The 23,282-nt window shown below is 43.9% G+C and overlaps 2 protein-coding genes across 4 annotated transcripts in view; one reads left to right on the top strand and one right to left on the bottom strand.

Moving 5' to 3' along the window:
* The window catches only part of PDGFD (platelet derived growth factor D), a 231,372-nt gene that overhangs the window by 106,603 nt on the left and 101,487 nt on the right, over positions 1-23,282 (top strand). Inside the window, exon 2 of one of the 3 annotated variants that reach the window (XM_073903660.1) lies at positions 16,970-17,140. The exons of the other annotated variants lie outside the window; for them this stretch is intronic. Coding sequence (XP_073759761.1) covers positions 17,101-17,140 — 40 coding nt within the window. The 5' untranslated portion in view covers positions 16,970-17,100. The remainder of the gene's footprint in view (positions 1-16,969; positions 17,141-23,282) is intronic. 3 annotated transcript variants of the gene reach the window in all.
* DDI1 (DNA damage inducible 1 homolog 1) lies at positions 17,516-19,001 on the bottom strand. The gene has a single exon (XM_025893896.2). It carries the CDS (start codon positions 18,864-18,866, stop codon positions 17,640-17,642), a length of 1,227 nt encoding a protein of 408 aa, XP_025749681.1. The 5' UTR covers positions 18,867-19,001; the 3' UTR covers positions 17,516-17,639.

Below are 23,282 nucleotides of genomic sequence, written 5' to 3'. Positions count from 1 at the left end.
GAGTGGTGATAATGTTAGAGAATATCCCTTCTCTCATCCTGAAATTCTTCCCCTGTCAAAGGGGGCATTTTTCCCCGAAGGTTTAATGAGATTAAATGTGATTAAACGCAGAGTGCTTACCGCTTCACCAAGTTCCCTTTCCTTCACCCACCTTTCCTGTTGAATGCTGGGTTAGCTTCCTGGGTCTGCTGTAACAAATCACCACAGACTTGGTGGTCTAAAACAACTGAGAAACGTATGTCCTCACACTTGTGGAGGCCAGAGGTTCAAAGTCAAAATGTCGGCGAGGCTGGTTCCTTTCAGGGGCTCAGAGAGAATTCCTTTCCAGGCCTGTCTCTCAGCTCCTGGTGGCCCCCCACCATTCTCGATATTCCCTAGCTTGTAGCTACTCTGTTCCCGTCCCTGCCTCTCTTCACCTGGCCTTCCTCTCTGCATCTCTGTGTCCTTGAATTTTTGTTCCTTTCTCTTATAAGGACATCCTAAATCCAGGATGACCTAATCCGAAAACCGTTAACTTAAATCCATCTGCAAAGACCCTCTTTCTGAATAAAGCCACATTCCCAGTTATGGAGGGTTAGGGCTTGAAGGTACCTCTTCCTGGACACTCCACAACCCACTACAAATGTCCAGACAAAGATGTGTGCATATAAGGGCAAGTTTCATAGTAAATATCCAGCCATATACTACATGGGTAAATAATATAGAAAAGAAACAATTTGGATATATGATGGTTTTATGTTTGTAGATAATCTGACGTGTGTATGGATAACTCTCTCTTTTCTATTCTATGTTTTTAGAACCTTTGTTGTTTGATAGATTTTTTATAGGTAAAACTTATGATCAGTTTTAGGGTCACAGAGTTTTTGCCCATTTTATGTCCATGTCGTAGATTCATCTTTTAACTTTGAGGTGGGGAGGAATATTCGGCTTCTGCTTGTTGATTTTATGTTTTATTAGGCATGTTATTTTCAAAGGCAAAAAAAAGAAAAATTTAAGCGAGAAATAGAAATTGCTTTCAGTGTTTTATTTGTGTGAGTGTTTTTTCTTACTCTCATATGAAGGAAATACATCCAAATGAAGAGAGCGAAGTGGAGAAATACCATTTCTATGGCAACGGTTCTATTATGATGGTGCTTCCATCGTCATTTCTGTAGCACGTTGGATCATTGTAGTTAAGCACATTCAAAAGACTCACACTGGGGAAATAACACATCGATATCTAGTAGGTCACTTCAGTAAGAACTCTGGAAACATTTCTCCAAGTAAAAACTATTTCAAACTGATCACACTAAAGATGAATTTCAGATTTTAAGAAAGATAAATTTCTGATTTATTGAAACTTTCTCTTAATTCTTCAAAGAGTTATGTTTTTTTTTTTTTTTTACTTTTACTAGGAAAGGTTGGTACTTACCACACAGCTCCAACTAAGTGCTGGACTCTGTATTACCACATTAATCTGTTATTTCTATTCCTTGTAACACACTTGAGTAAGGAGGATTATTAGTTCCATTTACAGATAAGGGACCCAAATCTCAAGTCAAAAAACCCTTTATTCATTTATTCCTTCTGCAAATATTTATTAAGCCAAACACTATCCCAAATGTCAAACATGCAGCAGTGAATAAGAATGAGCAAGAAACTGGGGCACCTGGTGGCTCAGTCACTTAAGTGTCTGACTCTTGATTTCAGCTCAGGTCACGATCTCAGGGTCGTGGGGTCAAGCCCCACGTCAGGCTCTGTGCTCAGCAGGGGGTCTGCTTGAGACTCTCTCTCCCTCTGCCTCTGCCCCTCTCCTCCCCACCATTCATATTTGCACACGTGTGCACTCTCTCTCTGTAAAAAATAAATTTTAAGAATATTAAAACAAAACAAAAAGAATGAGCTAGAAATTGAGAAGAGCCAGGATTCAAACCCATGTCTCTGTTGACGCTAAAATCTGTATTCTTTCTGATAAATACCTGGTCTTGAATCTGACTCTACTTGCCAGACTCTTTGTGTGTATGTGTTAAACTTGAATGTATATGTTATTTATATGTTAAATAGTATGTGGTATATATGTTAATTCCTTATTGTGAATTCTTTGAAATGAATTGCTGTGTTGTGTTACAGTGGAGTAGGGCATCCTTTTTCCTGTCAGAGAATTGCTTTTGAACAGATATGACATACGCATAAAAATCCGGGAGTAGTAGCAGGTAGTGTTTCTATTAAAAATTTTAAATTAAAATAAATAAAATTTGGGAGCGCCTGGGTGGCTCAGTCGTTAAGCGTCTGCCTTCGGCTCAGGTCATGATCCCAGGGTCCTGGGGTTGAGCCCCGCATCGGGCTCCCTGCTCGGCGGGGAGTCTGCTTCTCCCTCTGCCTGCCCCCCCCCCCCGCTTGTGCTCTCTCTCTCTCTCTCAAATAGATAAATAAAATCTTTAAAAAAATAAACTTTTATAGGGCCACATGCTATTTGCATAACGTTTTCTAAGAGATTCCTGTTGTGGTTCTGAGTTCAAGGGTGAGACGTGGGCTGTGGGGACAGTAAGGTCCTTGCTGCACCTGGGGCCCCGCCTTCCCTTTGCCCCACCCACCAGACTCCACCTGTGCTTTCTCTGGAACCTGCCCCTCTCCAGGATTCTTGCTCTGCTGCCCCTTCTTTCCCGTCTGTCTCTAACTTCTACTGGTGGCTTCCTTCGCATTTGAATGTCTCCACGTATCTCCCAAGTGAAACCATGTGAGCGCCCACTGTCCCTCTGCCCTGCCCCCAGCCAGCACGAAACAACTGAAGGACGTTCTGCACACCCCGTCCCTGCATATTCTCCTGTGCTCCTGGGTATCCGTCACTGTCTGAATTCCCTTCTCTCCGTTTCGACTCCAAGTACTTTATCCAAAGACTTGGCCAGCCCCCTGTTACCAGTGATATTTCATTGCCCGTGTGTTTATTTTATTTCTAATGCGACTGAACATTAGTTCACATTTCTTACTTTGTTCTCATCTGTTTTTGTGTTGCCTGCTTGAGACTTTTGCCTACTTTCTTGTTACGGTTGACCCATTTCTTTTAAATGATTTAATGGGGAGAGTAGATGATTTCCTCACTCTTCGACCAACATCCAGTAGAATTAAGAAGTTAAAACACCACCAATGCTGAAGGTCAACAGTGAATGTGAGGATGACAGTACTGAACAAGCAAACTACGGGGGATATTGTGCAAAAATGTGGCTGCCATTTTACCAGCCATATTTCCCAGAAACAGGAGACTTCCTTCTTTCTAGTAATCGTTGCCCAACCGTGAAAATCCACTGGTGAGGTAAACACGCCATCCATGTGTGGTGGTGTTTGCGGCTGGGGTGTTTGCTGCAGAGCTCCCTGAGGACCACCTGTCTGGCTCTCGCTGTTGGAACAGTAGGCGCTGTGGGCTCCTAGCAAGTTGAGCTCATGAAAAGCATCATACCTCCTCTTATGCTGGCCTCCCTACCTCTTCTGTGATCATGAATCTTCGCCCTTCGTAAATGTCTCGGTTCTGCCTCTGGCTACACACCGTAAATCTCGTTTATCTCTGCTACATGGCAGTATCGTCACAGCCAAGATTGCCCTGCTGTTTGGAGGCCTCCGGAATTCAGGGCCATTGCTTCATCCAATTTTACGGATTGATCAAATTTTACATTGAGCATGTGTTGTTTTGTGTCTCAGCATCATATCTAGTTCGATTTCTCTGGATTATGCAAGTATTTATAAAATCCTGCCTTGTTGAATATATGGGCTTCTCGTTCTGTACCTTCTATTGCAAACTACATAACTGATTTGTCGCCAAAAAAAGTTTATTTTTATGTGGCTGCAATTTAATTTTATAGATGACTACAATTATGTTGAAAGATATAAATAATTTATCTTCAATTCATAGATCTTACAGCTATTTAACACGTTTTCATAGGAATGGGGTAGACCCATCTGGAGCATTTTTGTAATAAGCTAATTGCATTCTAAAAGCTCTTTGGGAAACGATTAGTTTCTGCAGGCATGAATTGCCATCTCATTTAAATTAAGTGAGTAAATAAAATGACCACAAACTTTAAGATATACATTTATGAAAAAACAGACCCAGAGAAAAGTCAAATTCCAGTTATTTTGCATAGTGTTTTTACCCAACTATCTAAAATACAAGAGAGAATGAAATAATGTCTCCTCGGAGGAAAATGTATACATTGTAAATAGAGTCGCAGCTTCTTAGTATTCTTTCTGAAAATCCTTATGATATAAAAAGGGCCCATTTTTTTCCTCAGAAGTATCATTAGGAAATCAAGTTAGATCGCTGTCCCACTTCAGTTCAATGGAATGAGGTCCTTAACAGAAGCTCCCCATTCCAGGTTTCATAATAAGAAAGTATCTGGTCAATTAAATCATAAGCATATAAACCAACTAATAGAAGAAAGTATGACTTGAAATCATAGCCCGAAAATTACAGTTAAGACCAATATTCTCTGGGCGCCTGGGTGGCTCAGTTAGTTAAGCGACTGCCTTCGGCTCAGGTCATGATCCTGGAGTCCCGGGATCGAGTCCCACATCGGGCTCCCTGCTCAGCGGGGAGTCTGCTTCTCCCTCTGACCCTCTCCCCTCTCATGCTCTCTCTCTCATTCTCTCTCTCAAATAAATAAATAAATAAAATCTTTAAAAAAAAAAAAAGACCAATATTCTGTCTCAGAAGTTACTTCACTTTGTTTCTGTCAGTGAATAAAAACATAGAAATTCTGTGCCAGACATTGTTAGAATAAAGCTCCCACAGAATGAAGATGTAGATTAAAACAGGAAAAAGGAAGATCCTTTCTGACTTTTTCTACAGACTGCTCAGGACATTTCATAGAAAGCCCCCCTCTCCCCCCATCCCTGCCATAGGTCAGTTACCAGTTTTAGAAGCAGGTTCATGAAAATTCTGAGAATCCACATGGTTTTTGCCAGAAAAAGGAACAACTCTGCCTGCCATGTCACCCATATTGCATTAACTCGAGATGGACAGAAAAAAAAAAAAAACCAGCAGAAAGAAAACCCAAACAAACAAACAAAACCAAAGTTTCTTCTATTCCTATTGCAATTCACTCCACAGAAATTTACTGAGTACATTCTGCGTTCTAGCTAAGGAATTCCAACGTTTCCAGCTCATCAGTAATTAGTGAATGTTTATTATGTCTCCTTAGTAAAGATCAAAATGTCACTTAAGAAAGTTTTCTCTGACTGTAGCATATTCAGTTTCATGAATGATTCCTTAGAGTAGAATTAACAAAACAAGCTCTTGTTTGCTCTTCTCTCTGTAAGAGTTGTCATTAGGGCGCCTGGGTGGCTCAGTTGGTTAAGCGACTGCCTTCAGCTCAGGTCATGGTCCTGGAGTCCCGGGATCGAGCCCCACATCGGGCTCCCTGCTCGGCAGGGAGTCTGCTTCTCCCTCTGACCCTCTTCCCTCTCGTGCTCTCTCTCTCTCATTCTCTCTCTCTCAAATAAATAAATAAAATCTTTAAAAAAAAAAAAAAGAGTTGTCATTAATCAGAATAGGCTGGTTTTCACTGGATTTCTGCTGGGTTCTGCGTATTGTTGTCGCTCAGAACTGGGAGGGAGGTCCATGCCATGCTTGCAAGCCAACATCGTCGTTCAAAAGCACGTTGACTTTGGCCACAGAAAGGAGTGAGGTACTGACCCATGCTTCAGAACCTTATGCTAAGTGAATGAAGCCAGACACAAATGGCCACATATTGTATGATTCTGTTTAGATGAAATATACAGAATCCATAGATCCATAAAGACAAAGCACAGATTGGGGGTTGCCCGTGACTAGGAAGATGATGGCAGGGGTGCGCAGAGTAACTGCCTAGTGGGTACACGGTTTTCTTTTGGGGTGATGACAATGTTTTGGAACAGATGGAGTGGTGGTGGCACCACATTATGACTTTATTCATGGCCACTGAATTGTTCACTTCAAAATGGTTAACTTTATGTTACGTGAATTTTACCCCAATTGAAAATCTATGCCAAAAATATTTTCTTAAATTTTTTGAAAAAGCAAAAAAAAAGCATATATGTGATTACATTCTGTAGACACAACATCATGTTTATAATATCTGGCAGGTGTTTTTATTCAAGAAATGTCACTAATAAAACCATTTGGGAACTGTGTGATCATTGGGGATCCTCCCCCCAGGAATCACCATTGTAGGGGAGGAAATTTTTTCCCATTTCCCTTCTAGGTCCTTTGACTGATCTAATAATTAGATATAAGACAAGTTAACAAGAAAAACAAATTTAATTTGGTATGTATAGAAGCCCATAAAAATATGAGACTCAAAGAAGTGACCAAAGTAGGCAGCTTTTATACCTTTTTCACAAGAAAACAATCAATCTGTGAAGATTTGGCAAGACAAAGAAGTTTGGGCGTTGGGCAGCAAATTAGGAAAGAAGTAGCAAGGCTTATTTATTCTTAGTTCTCAGCCTTAAGTTCCCTATCTCTGGTGGTAGAGATGCCTTCTACCCTGCTTGCAGAAGGAGGGTGCCTTTTGTGTGGGAGATTTAGTTCCTGCTTTCCGGGCGGTGAAGGAGGGTCAGAGGGTTTTTCTCACCCTGGCTTGCTCTTTTTTTTTTTAATTTTATTTTATTATGTTAACCGCCATACATTACAGCATTACTTTTTGATGTCGTGTTCCATGATTCATTGTGCATAACACCCAGTGCTCCACGCAGAACGTGCCCTCCTTAACACCCATCACCAGGCTAACCCAACCCCAACCCTCCTCCCCTCTAGAACCCTCAGTGTGTTTCTCAGACTCCATCGTCTCTCATGGTTCGTCTCTTAAGCAACTTTAATTCAAAATATTTGGGATGTCAGAGTGGCAGCTTTGGGGGGGTGGCATGGTCTGCTACTGTCCCCATCCTACTACTTAAGATTTTCACCTAGAACTATCTGTGTTATCTCAGTCTAATTGCCTGTCTTAAATTTTACATCTTTCCAAGAACCTTTGTATTCATTTCTACTCAAGTTATTACTGTGATGTTGGAAGCTTACATTTGGAATAACTCCTATGGTAGAATCATTTCTGAAAATCCAGTGCCATGCTGGCCCTCCTCTTAGGCATCATTAATGAAGGTGTCAGCTAGAAAGGTCATGAACAGCAGTGCCTGGAGCACCCCACTGCTCATCTGAGTAGAATTTGTTATAGTGCCTTTAATAACTGCCCTGTCCTTGTCAACTAATTCTCAGTTCACGTTGGAGGCCTTATGGTCAATACAATTAAAAATAATTTTTCTCATTTTATGGTAGTGAGATGCTCTTCAATACCATTCTGGGGATACCTGAATACCAAACTCCCCCCTCCCCCACTCCTGGGCATCCGCTTTGTGTAAGGATTATGAGAGTTAATGACCGTGGTCTCCATAATAATGGAGAACTGATTTTTCACTTCTGGATCACCCTGTGCGGGCTGTTCCTTTTCCTGGCTTTAATCTGCACCCTGTTCCACTGCTTATTAGTACCTCTAAGGCCTGAGGAAATAGCAAGCCCAGCTTCTGTTCACTTTGCCTGGCTCACAACCTGTTTTCAGCCTAAAAACTGCTTTGGGGGCTGAGGGCGAGGATTGGTGGTGGTGAATTAAGTGGATGCATGGTTTATCCATCTGTGAAAGCTTCCCCTGATAGATGGACACCTGAAGCTACAGTGAGGGTCTCAGAGTTGGGGGCATTCTGGTGCGATCCTCAGCCCCCGTTTTTCCCACCGAGCGTGGAGCCCCGGCAGAGCTAGTTTTATTTAAAATACTGAAACTGACAATCTGGGGGTTTCAGAGGGAAGGAGGGTGGGGGGAGGGGTAACAGGGTGATGGGTATTGAGGAGGGCACGTGCTGTGACGCGCACTGGGTGTGATATGCAGCTAGTGAATCACTGAACACTACATCAAAAACGAATGATGTACTACACAGTGGCTAACTGAACATAATGAAAAAAGTAATAAAATACTGACACTGGAATCTTAAGTGGGCCGCCAGGACTGGTCTGAAATTCAGTCCCCTTTCCGACTCAGTCCAGTCTTTCTTGCTCCAGAATGACTCTCGTTCCCTCAGTCTTTGGGCCCTCCAGACCCTCCGCTCACGCTTCGCTGGTGCTCTTGCACCTTACGTCCCTGTGACGATAGAAGATAGAGCTAACTAGCTGTCTTCCCACCATCAGCGCTGCGAGCCCGTGTCTGCATCTCTACGTTCTGCCGCGAGCCATGAATTCTTGCTCTGAAGGCCCCATCGCCGCCTCACATGCAAGGACTGTGTTTCTTGAGGTTTTCCTTGTTCTCACTATTTCTTCACTTACTTCCCCCCACTGGATTATTTCCGTCAACGCGTAGATCTACTCAGTGACTTGCACGGTAAGACAGATGCCCTCACGGCCCCTTCATCTACGAAGGTGTGTTTCAGCTTTTCCCTGGAAGAATTCCGTCCTGAGAGCTGTTGGTCCCAGCTTCTCCCCGTCTCCGTCCCTCCAGCAGGCCTCTTGACCTCCTCAGACTCACCCCTCTGTCTCCGCCGCACCCACAACATCCTTCCTGCCAGTGACCGCCTCCATCTTGCCAAATCGAGCCCCAAATTCTCAGCCCTCTTCCTAACCTCTCTGCAGTGTGGGGCCCACTGTTCTTCAGGAAACATTTGCTTCAGTTGGCTTCTGACGCTAAACATGGTTTCTTTATTTGCCTCCCTACGATGCCCACCAGTTTTCACTGAAGGCTCTTCTACGTATGGAATCCAGGAAGCTGTTTGTCTTCTCACAAATGTGGACGAGATGATTCATCTGTATCTTGGGAGACTGAAATAAGTCAGTGCTTCTTAATCACTGTCAAAGATACGGCAGATTTACCGTAGCTATGTACTAGTAAATCATTTTGGCCATCTGTTAATGAACATAATACATTTCCTCTGACCGGTCACCTTCACTTAGTCTTCCTGGCATTTCAGCTAAAGGGTGCCGAACCGTTCACCTCTTCTCTGAACTTCCTACCAGACTGTTCAGGTGGTTGCCGGATGACCTTCACAGAGCCATCGAAAGTGACAGTGCAGATGGGGATTTGAAACTTCCACATGTGCCTTTAGAGTATCAGCCACAACTCGAAAGATGTGTAGAGTGTCTTTCAAAAAATAAAGCATCGAACAGCATATTTTCCACTGTTCTTTTGGAGTTTTTGCAAAATGGCTTGTGAAAAGCAATTTAACTTGAATCCCTGTGAAGAGTTGGGGGCCTGGACAGGTTTTTGCATTTTTTCATACAACTTTGTTACTGAACACTTAGAGAAAAAGACCAAGCACTGATTTGGTTTCTTGCATTAATGAAGAGACTTTGAGGCCAGACACTTAAGAGTCATTACATAATGAGGCTCTGACGGTGGAGACCTTGCCAAATGGGACAGAAACTCCGAGAGCCTGTGGAATAGCCGTGAGACGGGTCTCTGTCAGTTACGGCTCTGGATCCCAAGGGGCGGCAGTTGCCAGTGATTGAACGCAGAATATCTTTGCTTCTATTTTAGTCTAACTGCCCGTCTGTTGGTTTAACGTCATACAGTCGTTGCTGATAGAGTAACTAACGCTTGGAGCCCTGGCTCCAGTATATTTATGGACAGTTTTTCTTAATATCGGTTCCTTCTACATTGTTGAAGAGATAGGCCAGAAGGAAAGTTATGACACGGTGGATTGAAGAACTGGCTCGATGGATAACAAAAGTTGCCTTGTGTACATGTTTCGGGCTGCCCTGAAGTCTTCCACTTCTCTCCCTCAATTCTCTGAAAGCCGCTCTGGCTTTATTGTCCTTCTGGTGGCGAAGGTAAAAGTCTCACTTGGCCATTTTGCCTTTCTTCACATGATTTGGTACGTTAGTGGTTGACCTCTTTCCCTTAGAACCTTCTCGGACCTCGGCTTCCATGGCAAGGTTACTGTCAGGCCGCCCTCCCTCCCCTTGCCTCCCAGCCCCCAGCTCTGCCAGGCTTTCTGCCGCTTCGGGGTCCTCCCGTGTTTCTTGCACTCCTCGACCAGATACTCAGCCGAGCTGCTGCTCGTGGGATGCTTTGTCGTCCGTAAGCAACTTCTTATCAGAAACCCGCTTGTCTTCCGCTGCTTCCCTGCGAGCAGACCTACCTTCCACTCTCCTCCTTGCATCTTGCCCTTCTCCTGGCTCCGGGGCAACTCCAAATAAATGCGGAGGTGACATCGTTTTTCGTTTGGGTTCCTTTATGAAGTTTCTGCTCCTCTGTTCAGAGGGCCCCTTAAAGTGCAAAACCTGGCATTTACTTTGAGACTTGAATTCAATCCATCCTAAGCGTAAACACTGGCATAATTTTGTTTTATTGGTGCTTTTTCAGGATAATCCTAGTTCATTGTTATTTGAAGTATTTATTTTGAGGACCCCGTGCTCCCGTTTTCTGACATCAATTTCCACTCATCTCATTTTCATATTGTGTAGTATAAATACATACCACTTCTAGGAAGTCTTGACAGTTAAAGCAGCTTTGTCAACTTCTGGATTTTCTTGAAAAAAAGTACAGGGTTCTTTCACTAGATTCTTTAGTACTTCTTTTAAGTTGTGGCTTTCTGTGATTTTTAAAATGATTAACTCTCCAGTCCAGACATATTTGAGGAATGTGTTCCAATAAGGTTATTTCTCCTGTACAAATAGATCAGGACGTTCTACATCCAACATGTATTTGGACGTATACTGGTAACATGGGTCATCGATCCTTCAGGCCTGTTAAGTCTGCAGCTTGTCTGGAGGTGCCCGCAGTACGTTCGTGTGCCTTAAATCGAAGACCCACTTCCAACATTTGTAGGGTGACTGACTGTTCTGGTTTGCCTGGGACTGAGGGCAGGAGTGATTTGGCCCCTGCAAACGCTAGTTAAATTGTCCTTAGAGTGGAGCAGTTAGCAAGTTTACCAGATTAAAAGCACCTTAAGGACTGATTTCTCAGATCACTTACATTTAAATCTGTATATGTAAATATCAACCATGTTATTAACCCAGAATATATTTATTTATTCTAATTATACAAAGATAATCTGTCTATATATAATTCAATTATACTTACATATTTTTATACAAAAAATACAAAGTCACACTTTCTCTATATCAGCTTCTTAATAAATGTAGGGCTTTTCCATTCATTCATTCTTTATATTTTTTGATCGGGTACTGTTGACCTCATACAAAATACCAAAGATGAAAGATATGATTATGAACAGGATTATTATCCCTTCAGAAATTCCCAACACTTACTAGATTTTTTTGTTGGTAATTTGGGCCCCATTCCAGGTTTGCAAAGTCCGCCAACATTTATATAACTGCCATCTGGTTCATATCTCATTGTCCATGACAACTCCAGCTCTCATTCCCTGGACTTTAAGTGTGTAACAAATGTGCCATTAAATTGACTCATCTCGATAGTTAGCTTCTTCTGCCCGTGTTGCTGGTTGTTCATGCATTGTGTGAGCCCTACGCCTTTTCATTAGCTTGTGAGAGAACTGTTTGTTTACAGTTGTCAAACCCTGCTCCAAGACTAAGCCCCTAATAGGAAGGAAATTGAGCACCGTGTCACCGTGGGTCAAGGCAGAAACAGACCACAGACTTGGCCTTGAAGTTTACCCTGAGAATCTGCCACAGGCTAGCTGGCTTGGTTAGCTGGGTCACCTCAAAGCAACCCTGAATGACCCATCTTTAAGGAGGGGACAGATTCTCCTGTTTGGCTGGCTACAGATCAGAGTACCAGCTGAGCATCAGAAAATTGTTGCTGCAAATCCAGCACCTGAATAGTGCCTGGCATACAGTAGGTGCTCAAGAAAATTTTGCCCAAGAGATCCTGCTGTGTTGTCGCTAGCATCTCAGGATACAGGAGATCATCCCCTGAACTCATATTCTGTATTTCATGATTCAGCACTGTGTTCAATATTATTTTGCAACCATTTACTTGGTATTTTTTTCTAGCTCCTCTAACTTTTAAAGGCTAAGACAGCAACTTACTGTTTTTTTGTCTCTCTGCATGACATAGGACAGTGACTGGACTCTTGGAAAAAAATATATTGAATTTTTAGTGACATCGATGAATGCGAAACATTGATACTTTCTGACAGATAGACAAATTAAATCCCTAGACGCGACATGGGTTTGAAGGGAGACTATGTGAATTAATGTAACCTTAAATTAATTTTCCTCTCCATGTCAAGGTCCTTGTAGTGAAGTGCTAGTAGGGGGAGATTGTAGAATAGTGACTGATGTTGTAGGGTAAGGATTTGATGGCATTAAGTGATTCTTTTACCTGGGATATGCTTATGTTGGTAATCAGTGTCTATTTTATTGGGATACAGCATCAATATATCAATTAACAGTAGGAAAATCGACACTTCTTCCGCACCTTCTTTTGCTCACATTGTCTCGCATGGACTTCAACACAGGAGGAAATTATCATGGTTTTTCTAAGGATTTCATAAAATAAGCTTTACTGATTAGAAATAGAAAAGCTGGATTCATCATAAAAGTCTTTCCTCAGAAAAAAAAAAAGAAAGAAAGAAACCATCGGAAAACATTCAGTGTGGTAATAAGAGACAAAGACACCACAGGTGGGCTCATCTCCACAGCCTGTTAAATGGATCCATGAAAACAGCAGGATGGCAGACCCCATTTTTCTGATCACAGACTCTTAAAATTCTGAGATTCTAACAGGTGGACCCAGACATGCGAACAAGCCAGGGTTCAAAAGCATGTTGGACTCAGGCCGGGATGTGAAAACATTTTCATTTTAGATAACTTGCCAAGGATGGATGAGGTATTGCGGCCCTAAGAGCTAATCCTTAATCTCAGCCCAGTCCCCACCCACCTTATGAAACAGCAGGTAAACCAAGAGAGAATTAGTTTTAAAAGCACAGATTTTTCGGATTTTTTTAATCCCTTCCTTCTTCTCTACCCTTACTTTACCTTTGTTCCTCTTTGGTTTTCGAGGCTCTTGTTAACCTCAAAGAACCGCTATGAATGTTAGCACTGAATAGCATCTTCCCCAGCGGTCTCCCCCTGGTGTGAGTCCCAGGTCACTCTCCCACCATTCACTCACGGTTTTCTTTATGGAATGTTGGATGTCAGCAATGGCCCTCTGAAATAAATGCAGTGTTCTCTTAAAAAGGCACCGTTTAAGAGCACCCGGGTGGCTCAGTTGGTTGTGTCTGCCCTCAGCTGAGGTCATGATCACAGGGTCCTGGGATCAAGCCCTGCATCGGCTCCCCACTGAGTGGGGAGTCTGCTTCTCCTCCCTCTGTCCCACTGGTGCTCTCTCTCTTGCTCTCTCTCTCTCAAATAAACTAAAAAAAAAAAAAGCTGCATTTAGTCCCTACAATGAAAGTGAATTCATATATGGAGATCTCCATTTCTTTTTTCTTTGGGGGGGAGTGGGTTTTCCCCTAGGAACAAGAGAAACTTTATGACCTGGTATTGTAAGAAAGAAGTTGAGACTGTGTGTTCTACAAATCTCAAACATGAGTCTTCTGGTTTAACTGCGGCAGAATGCATTACCACAGTCTTGAAATGCATGCTTATCAACAGTAGTGATTTCCTTTCATGTAAGATGGGCATTTAAATGGACATGAGGAGAAATCAAGGGATTAATGGATTTTTTTTAAGGCCTTATTATCTTTAACAGCATTAGGTCATTTTCATCATGTGGTATGCTGTATCCTGATTACTAATGGGTAGAGAGAAAATGAAGATTTGTTCATCATTTTCCAGGTAGTAAATTCCCAATAGTAGATAATCCCCAACAGTAAATATTATAAGTTCTAAATTAGAAACCTGAACTTTAGGAGGAGAGAATGTTTTGTTGTCCAGCATCAGTGGTGGTCATTGTAGACATATTGAAAGTGCATTTTACTGGCTTTTTACTTTAATAATAACCCCAAATTAAAACCCCTTCCTTCGTTTGCACCAACATATTACTAATTCCATGTGCACCCTTTTCATCCTGAGTTGGTTACAAGTCTTTCCCCTGCCCTACCAGGCTGTGCTCACCTTCGGGTCTGGAACTGTAACTTAATCATTTCCCCGCTTGTAACAACTTGGCTCAGTGCTCAATTCATAGGTGTTCAATAAATAATGGTTGTGTGTGCTCTGCTGGCTGCTTCTCTGGGGTCATTTTTACTTGCAGTGTTTAGGTAATTTCCATAGGTTTTTGTTTTTGTTTTACTTACAGAGCAGTGGGGCTGTTTATTGGCATTCATTTCAGCAGGGGAGGGCCCTGAACACTGAAGTCTCACCCATTTTATGGAAACTTCTGTACATGGTTTAGTTGCATACTGTAGCAAGAATCCAATTAGCGACATTTTGTAACATTTTTTACTGGTAGTTAGGACTCTACTGTGACACATAAAGAAGGTTGAATAGTGGACAACTTGGCATTTGAAATCAGAAAGATCTGAACTCAGTGATCTGATCTGATGAGTCAGGTTTTTCCAAATTGTGGGTCAGGATACGTTGGTTGGATACAATGAGCGGGACATGTCTAATATATTTTCTTAAGTAATAAAAATATAATTTTTCAAAGTAAGAGACTGGGAACGGATAAAACATTTCATGTTATTTCGAGGATCTTTTTGTTTCAGAGATACAGACTGGTTTGTGTGTGTGTGTGTGTGAGATGTGAAATTGGGTCACAATCTAAAACGTAGATTGTCAAGAAAAAGTTTTAAAAACACGAATCTCTGGGTATTTGAATGTTTCATCATTCTGAGCCTTGAATTTCTCATCTGTTAAATGAGATTAATGGTGACCATTTTGAGGGTTTATTCTGAGGATTAATGGCAGTAATACATGCAAGGTACTTTGCATAGCACCTAATTTACATGATAGGCATGCAAAAGATGTTACCTTTTCCTAAAACTAATCCATTTAAAATTTAATTGATTAGGATCTATTCAAGTGTACAGAGGATTGAGTCAATATTTAAATCCATGAAACTAATTTTTAAAACATTTTCTGATTTGAAAGACAATGATATTAAAAATTAGGAAGGACATCGCTTAATTAATTCACTCTGTTTATTGATTTTTCTTTGAGATTGTCACTTTTCAGTTCAATAAAACTATTTTTAATTTATCAACCCATTTACTCAAGTAATATATTTAGAAGCTGGAATATGTCCAAAGGAACATGACAGAAATTTTTAGGTGACTCCAAACTTATGCTATGAGAAATAATTAAATAATCCAGTGAGAGCTTACAAAAGAGAATACTCAAATGACATTGATTTCATATATTAAAAGGATTATTTCATGCCAGAGAAATTACATTAATTAAATATGTTCTTGGAAGAAGGAAGAGTGAAGACAAGTTTATTGGAAGTTACGGAATAATAGAGTTTAGCTCAAAACCAGAAACAAGGAATTATTCTTGAGACTGGTCCTGAACCACTGTAGCTATTTTAGGAGGGATGTTCTTCTGAGAAGGGAGGGTGTGTATGTTTGGATTTGTGATGGTGCAAATCATCTTTCAGTTTAAAGACCTGATGATTTTTTAGATTGGCTTTTACGGGTTAGCTATCCTGATCGGCTCTATATCAGACTTTTATGTCGAGTAGTCCCATATGGGACTATGCACATCAGATGTGCGTTTTCCATAAATGGGCCTGGAAACAGAGTCTGGTAGAAACTGCTGAGGAACATGCATGTTTTTATCTGTGAAGGAATCCTTGTATTTATCAGGTCCGTTTTCATCTAGTGACAGACATTAAATTGCTTATCCCTGGCTTTACTCTGGATTTCTTCCTTCGTCTTGTTAGTTACCATTTGCTGAGTACTTAGAAGCAAAAGTAGAAAAGAGGCTGTCTATTGCTCATTTTTAGCAGTTTAGTGAGTGTAATAAGCCTTGCTGTGAATGTAGACAAGGTTGGGGCTTGTGAGCATGGGAGCACCTACGAGGAAGAAGAACATGAGAGGTAGAGTAATGGTGGCTGGAGGGTGAGAAGTGACGCTAGGGAGATAAGATGGTTAGTCTCACCACGAAGCCGACCAGGAGGGCGCCTGGGTGGCTCAGTGGGTTAAATGACTGCCTTCGGCTCAGGTCATGATCCTGGGGTCCCGGGGTCGAGTCCCGCATCGGGCTCCCTGCTCGGCGGGGAGTCTGCTTCTCCCTCTGACCCTACCCCCTCTCGTGCTCTCTCTCTCTCAAATAAATAAAATTAAAAAAAAGAAAGCAGCAGACCAAGAAAGGCGTGGTAGGGAAAGGTGATGGTAGGGAAGGACTTTTTTTTTTTCCTGTAGCCTTTAGGGAATGCTTTGAGTGGCTTTAGATTTTGTTGGGAAAAGAGAGTAACTGAAAGGATGCCCTCAATCGTAACATAGTCTTGGTACCTGAAAACGGCTCTCCCCTCCCAAGTAATTTACAGACGAGAAATCAGAGTTGTGTGAAATGTGACCTGATTTGCCCAAGTAATGCAGAGCTAGAATCAGAACATGTGTTTCTTGACTTTGCACCCTTCTCTCTCTCATATATCCGTCTTGATGGGTTACTGCCCTGAAACACTCTCTGAGTCTGATGGCCTCGGGCACCTGGACCCGTTGTGTCAGGGGTTTTAGCCACAGATTATAACGGGTCCGGTATCTTCCAGGAGTAACGCAGGGTGGGTTGTTCGAATGGATCATATTGCTGAATGAGGGCTCAGACATCTTCTCCTTCAGAGGTTTTCAAATGTTACTTTAACAGGGAAACCCTCTGTTCCCACAATATTCTGTAGCAGCCTAACATATAAAGCAGAGGTTTGTTGTTGTTTAAAAAAACAACAAAAAAAGATGATATAGTTGAAATGAGTATTAGGGATCTGGAGCACGGCCTGCTCCTACCCCGCACTGGCCCCACCGTGACAACCACTAGGCTTCCAAGATGCACCATAATTTAAAAAAAAAAAAAAATGTCTACTTGCTGGCCTTTGTTTTATGACCAGGGTTTCTTTGAATACAGGGGAAAGAGGACATTATTTCAGACTTCCGGGAGAAAAATCCATTTTCTCAAATGTGGCAAAAATGGCCTGCAGGGGCAGATTGCAGCGAGCATGACTCTAGGGGAGTCCAGTGGAAGGGAAGACATGAAATATGAGGAGATCGGCCTTTATACTGTCCAAAACAGACATTTGTAAGTATTAATCAACTGGAGTGTAACCGACTCACCATTTCTAAGAACTTTCCCAAAGAAAACAATATCTGGGAAAATAGGCATATTTCTCTTAATATAAATTATTGGTAGTGCTGATCTGAAATCGTTTTGTGTAGATGTTTGGTAGGGTCTACAGTGATGGCTTTTTCTAGGGAATCTGCAAAATATCATCTGGTTTGGACAAGCCACCCCACCCTGTAATCTGATGGGACAGTGCCTCTAAAGGTTTCCTTTCATGGGTTACCTGGAAATCACTTTCAGCCTCCAGAGCCTTCCTGGGGTAAGGTTCGGTGATCTTTGGATAAGGGAAATGGAGGAGGGGCCATGATCAAGCAAGTGAGGGATCCCAGAAGGTAGTCCCCAAGCCAGGTCTGGTTGTTACTGATGTTTTTAATGATTACATTGCCAGTGAGCTCATGTCTTAGAATCTCCCCGGACCTGAGGCTTCCCCAAGATAGTGGCATATTCATAACCCATTTCAACGCTTTTTCTGTCCTAAGTCCTTGACCGAATGCTTGATAGTATCCGCTACTTCCTTGTCTGGAGAGTCTTCTTGCCCAGCACCGCACACCAGCTTGGCACACAGGGGTAACTCCCCCTCGGGAAGGAAGTGAGTCTGCGTGCCCGTGGTGCCGATCACCAGCACGTTTTTCTTCAGGTCGATGGAGCACTGGTGTCTCCTGAGCATGTCTAGTCCTAGAAGCATGTCCATGGGTTGCTCCTCCAGGATAGAGAACGAGCACTGGAGGAAATCGCCTTCGATCTGAATCTGGGCTAGATGGACGCGGCCAATAATTCTCTGCGTGCCCACCCCTTTGGCGATGCCAGCCCACCGGCGGTCCACCAGCCGAATTATGTTACATCTCTCGGCACAAGCTTGGCTCACAATGGTCATCTGGGCACCAGAGTCCACGAAAGCCTTCAGAGGGTGTCCGTTCACTTTGCAGTTGATGTAGAGCATGGTCACCTGCCCGAAACTCTCCGGAGCCTCTTCCATCGCGATGCTCATGTTTTCCTCAATGTTCTGCTGCCGGATTTCTTCTTCTATTTTGGCCTGAGCTTCCAAATCAAAGGGGTCGGCGGCGAAGAGACGCAGCCGCTCCTGCTCTCGCAGGGCCCTCTCCCTCTGCTGCCCCATGAGGACCTGAGAAAAGGTCTCGAGGTTCCCGCTGAGCAGGGCTTCGGCCAGCGGCTGGTTGTGCTCCTTGAGCAGCGACAGGTCGTGGGGGTTGGACAGCAGCATGCTCCGGATCAGGGCGGGGCTGTCCAGGCCTTGCGCGCACGGCCTCTTCTCTCCGGAGGCCAGGCCGTGGGCCTGCTGGCCCCGCGGGGCCCGGTGCGGCGCGTGGGGCGCGTGGGGCGCGCGGCAGCTGGACGTCCCCGGCTCGGCTACCCCGGGGCAGTCCGTCCGCCGCAGGCTGGCCGTCCGTCCGGGCGGCCGAGGCCCCGCGCCGTCCTTCTGCAGCAGCACCACCACGTCGCCGTCTCGGAGGCCGTAGGAGCTCAGGGAGCGGTGGTCGTCAGCCAGGAGCCGCTCCAGGAAGATGATCTGGATCTCGTCGGCGGGGATGCCGGACTCGAGCTCACAGAGGAGGCGGAAGTTGTACAGCTCGAAGTCTGGGCTGACCTGGAGGGAGAAGGTGGCCTCGGACAGGTCGCTCCGCACGCAGTACACGGTGACCTGCATGACATGGGCCCGGGGCATCGGGGTGTCCTCTGGCTGGCTGGAGCCCCTCTCGCCGGTGGTGCGGTTGCTCCTCAGGATGCGCCGCCTGGGCTGAGGGCCATTCACTCCTCGGCAGAGGCCCAGCGGCTCTCGCCAGCCTCAGCGCCGACTGCGCGGCCGCTCGGAACCCTGCGGGGCGGCGTGCGTTCCAGGCTCGTTTGTGTGGCGCCGCGCGGAACTCGGAACCCCGTTCCCACGGAGGCGCCCCGACTCCGGGCCGCGGGGCCCCCGGCCCAGGCCCTCCAGCCCTGCCGCGCCCGTGTCGGGGAAGACGCGATTTCAGCCCTTCCTGCCCAGCTTGGCCACTTGAGAGCTGTGTCCGTGTACTTGCCAGTGTACCCCAAGCCGGGAGTGCGTGTTTGCGGTCACTTGAGAGCTGTGTCCGTGTACTTGCCAGTGTACCCCAAGCCGGGAGTGCGTGTTTGCGGCGCGCCGAGCTCGGCATGAAGGATGGCTCAGCCCTGGCGCCTGACCTCGAGGACCTCCCCTCCTCGGGGGGGACCGACGGTCAGCGGGGGAGTCCGAACACTGGAGCTCAGCGAGGGGCACCGCAGTCGAGAATTACAGAAGCCAGAATTCATAACGAGGCCGCTAGTGTTCCACAGAGAAGGGAGACCCGACTGCGAACGGCGGGGTATGAAGCTGGAAAGAAGAGGTTTGGAACCGGTTTATAGAGTCCTACCTGGATCCAGGGAATTTGTAAGCAGTATCCCTAAGCAAGAATCCTCCCTCCAAAAGTATAAAAAGGGAGGGAAGGAAAAGAGAAAAAAAAGAAGGGAAATGGGAAGGATTGGAAGCAGGTGTTTGTGATGTTTATTTATTTTTTCATTATTTGATTTCAGGAAGAGGTTTCTCACGAGCTGTGAAGGCCGCAAGGGGGCAGGAGGACCGGGTAGATGCTTTCTCGTTGGTTCGGAGGGGACACTTGCTAGGAGATGAAATAGGAGGGAGACCAAAGCCAGCGCGGGGGGCTGAGAGTGGTTCTTGAGTAGAATGGACGGGGGTGTTCAGCCATCGGATGTGGGGAGGGTGAAGAAGAGAGCGTGTGGATAAATGCAAGACCCGTTCGCGGTCGGCCGTTACCTTCAATGCACGTGTGAGATGAACTTGTGAGGAGACCAGTTTGACAGGGGTTCTGGAGTGGAGTGCATCGTGAATGCCTCTTGGGGCGTCTGTGGCTCCCGCTCGGCCATAGGGCACGGCGCCCTCCCCCACGCCCCAGAGTGCAGGTTCGCGGGGCGGCCGGAGAGAGGTCCCTCCAGGCAAGTGGCAGCTGGGTGGAAATCCTTGAGTGCCACTTCTCTTTCTCTGTATTTCTCTAAATGTTTGTGAGGCGCTCCTCTGCCCCGGCTTGGCCTTCCCATGTGAGTCAGTCAACATCCTCTGCCTTGCCCACCCCCCGTTTAATTTCAAGTTTTGTCAGACCTGCACCATTAGAGGTTGTATCCGCTGAAAGAACTTTTTTAGTTTCTGTTTCTCCTGTTTGTCTCAGATAGAGGATTGTATCTCACTCAGTGGCCTAATTATCATTGTATTTCCATACTCACATTCATTTATGTTGGAAGTGTTGACTGAACGCCCAGTGCGTGTGAAGCATGTGCTAAGTTCTGGGGATGCACACGTGAGTAATGTGTAGGGCAGGCTGTGCTTGTAGAGGAGCCACAGTCTAAAAGGACACATGCACGCATGCACACACGCATGCACACCTGTGCACACGCATGCACACATACGCGCATACCCACGTACGTACACACATACACATACACACACACAGAGACACATATATGCATGGACACATGTACATGCACCCATATACGTGCACACACATATACACACACATGCATATGCACACACATACGTCTGTGCACAGACATGCACACACATATACACATGCATATACACACATATGCACATACATACACAAATGGGGGGGTTAAAAAAATACCAGAGAAATCAGTACAACACGGAAGAAATGAATAATATCTGGAGAACAAATGCAGAATGTGGAGAAGGTGCCAACAGGGAAGGCTTCCTGAAATTCCTGGGCTTGGAGAGACGACGAGAAGTCAGCCCCAGGGGGTGAACGTGGTGGAGACCAAGGGCTGAGAAGTGTGCGGCCCAACTTCTCAACCTTAACCAGAAAGGCAGTGGCATTTCAGGAGGAGGATTTTATAAAATTATAGGGGGGAAAAATCTAGCATTATAATTTTCCTGTAGAAAATTATGAATTATTTAGAGCAGTTTTCCCCTCTTTGTAGAGAGGGATGGCCCTTTGACTCAAAATATTAAGTTAATAAATTTCTCCTGCAGTTCTTGGTGTCCTGAAAAGTTCGTCAGAGATCAGCCGTGGTGGTGCTGAGCTCGAGAGCAACTGTAAGAGACACGTAGCGTCCAGAAGACTCTGCCAGAAGCCAGCAAGGCTCCAATTCCACATCCTTTTTCACTTCCCACCAACCAGCTTTGCACAGTTCGGCTTTAAAATCTTAGTAAGCTAGGGAGATAATGCAAGGGTTTTGTTTTCTTAAACAGTGGATGAAATTATTTTTGTAGAATAAGGTTTCCCCCCCCTTTTTTGGCAGAGCAAGAATCCGGGGTTCACATCAAAAGAAGCTAACATCCTTTTTTTTCATATTACCATTGTTTTGATACTGAACATAATTAAGCTTTGCAGTCTGTTTTATTAGCTTGCTGTATTCTTTTGTTGGCATTTTGCATTTATGTGCCTTTTACTATGTTACCGTTTTCTGGGAACACACAGTGGAAAGCAAGAAGCCTCAAGGTCTGGCCAATTAAGTGTCATCATTCCGTAGAATATCCCATAGGATTCAGGATTAGCAGGGAGCTTAGTGTCCTCTAGTCCAGCTACCACGCAGGCCTTAAATCTCTGTTGCAAAACAGCCTGGAATCTGAAGTGCTAAACACAGCCTTCTGGGGCTGCATATACCGTATGATTCTTTCGTTTTACTCAGCACTGTGGGTGATTCAGATACCATATATGTAATTATCTTACCTCAGAATTGCAATTAAAAACTTACTCTGATTATGTAATAAACTCAGGGATCACTGGGAGTATATATAAATGCTCCTAAATATAAAATGTTCCCACACCATAAATTCCTGTTGCACGGGCTTTTGAGAAATGGGCTATCTGAATTACCTCGATGTGCAAATCCAGGTAACTGGAGGCCATTATTAGTTCTCCTGAGGAGTTTCTGTGACGTATGTTCTCTTGCTTTTTCTTCCTTGGTCAGTACAATATGGGAACATAATCGAACCTTTCTTGGGTAAGTGAGACCCCTGCAAGGTCTCGGGGCTAATCACTCAGAAAGTCAGTTCTCATTGGACAGCCTAAATACCCAGAAAATAGAGGAGATGACACTGATTTCATGCCGGCCCAGGAAACAGCCCTGAGGTTATTTTTTGGAATAAATCCACAATAATGCCCTTTATAATTTGCCTCTTTATAAAACCTTAATGCAGCCAAAAAAAAAAAAAAAAACCCCAGATAATTGATGGTTTCACTTAGTACAGTCAGCTGACGGCTTAAAGTTCCATGCCTTGCTTTGCAGGGCAAATAAATGTCTTTTCTGTGAAAAAGGAGTAGCGGCATAAATGTCAGTATGTAGCATATATAATAATTAAACCACATTAAGCAAATATATTAGCTTGCTGCATTTGGATTCCTTTCTTGAAATATGTGCCTGCTATAATTTTAAAAATAAAGTGTAATCGAGACTTATTAAGACAGGGCAATATTTACTTGAAATTCGCAAAGCAACTTAGGAAAGATGCAGAATTTTCAAAGCTGATGTAGAGCAAACACGAATTTTCCTCCTGTTCTGCCATTCGCTTTATAATAATACAATAATTATACTTCCATGGTTGCAAATGAATAACATTTATTTCTTTGGATAATTATTTAATAGGCACATTGACAATACTCTGATGAAAGTTCAAGTTTCTATTCATATGTTTGAAGGTTTCCCATTGGAGAGGTGTAGTATTGCCCATCTTTGAGACTTAAACTCCATAAGACCTCTTAAATAAACGTATAAACAGTATGTAATTGAAGAAACTCATGAGACCTGACAATTTATTCCATATCAATCTGCTGGCAACTCAGCTACTGAATTTTTCTCTATTACAAGGAGACAGAATATGGACAGAAGACACACACACACACACACACACACACACACACGTGTGTGGGGAGAGAGAAAGTCAGCAAGTGCACACTCAGTCTGGACATGTTTTCAATCACTTTGGATGTGCAGTTAAAAGATGATGTCATTTTCCAGCAGGGAGCACTTTTAGGGGGCATTGTATTTATCACTTTATTTTACAGATTACTGTTTTAACATTTTGTCATGAAATGGGATGCATTTTAAGTTATAT

Source organism: Callorhinus ursinus, unplaced genomic scaffold (assembly GCF_003265705.2).
Source record: "Callorhinus ursinus isolate GAN/ISIS: 27379988/994484 unplaced genomic scaffold, GSC_fseal_2.0 scaffold19, whole genome shotgun sequence".
In the NCBI taxonomy this organism is placed as follows: Eukaryota; Metazoa; Chordata; class Mammalia; order Carnivora; family Otariidae; genus Callorhinus; species Callorhinus ursinus.
Note: the sequence above shows the minus strand (reverse complement) of the source record. Positions and strands in the feature narration are given on the sequence as shown.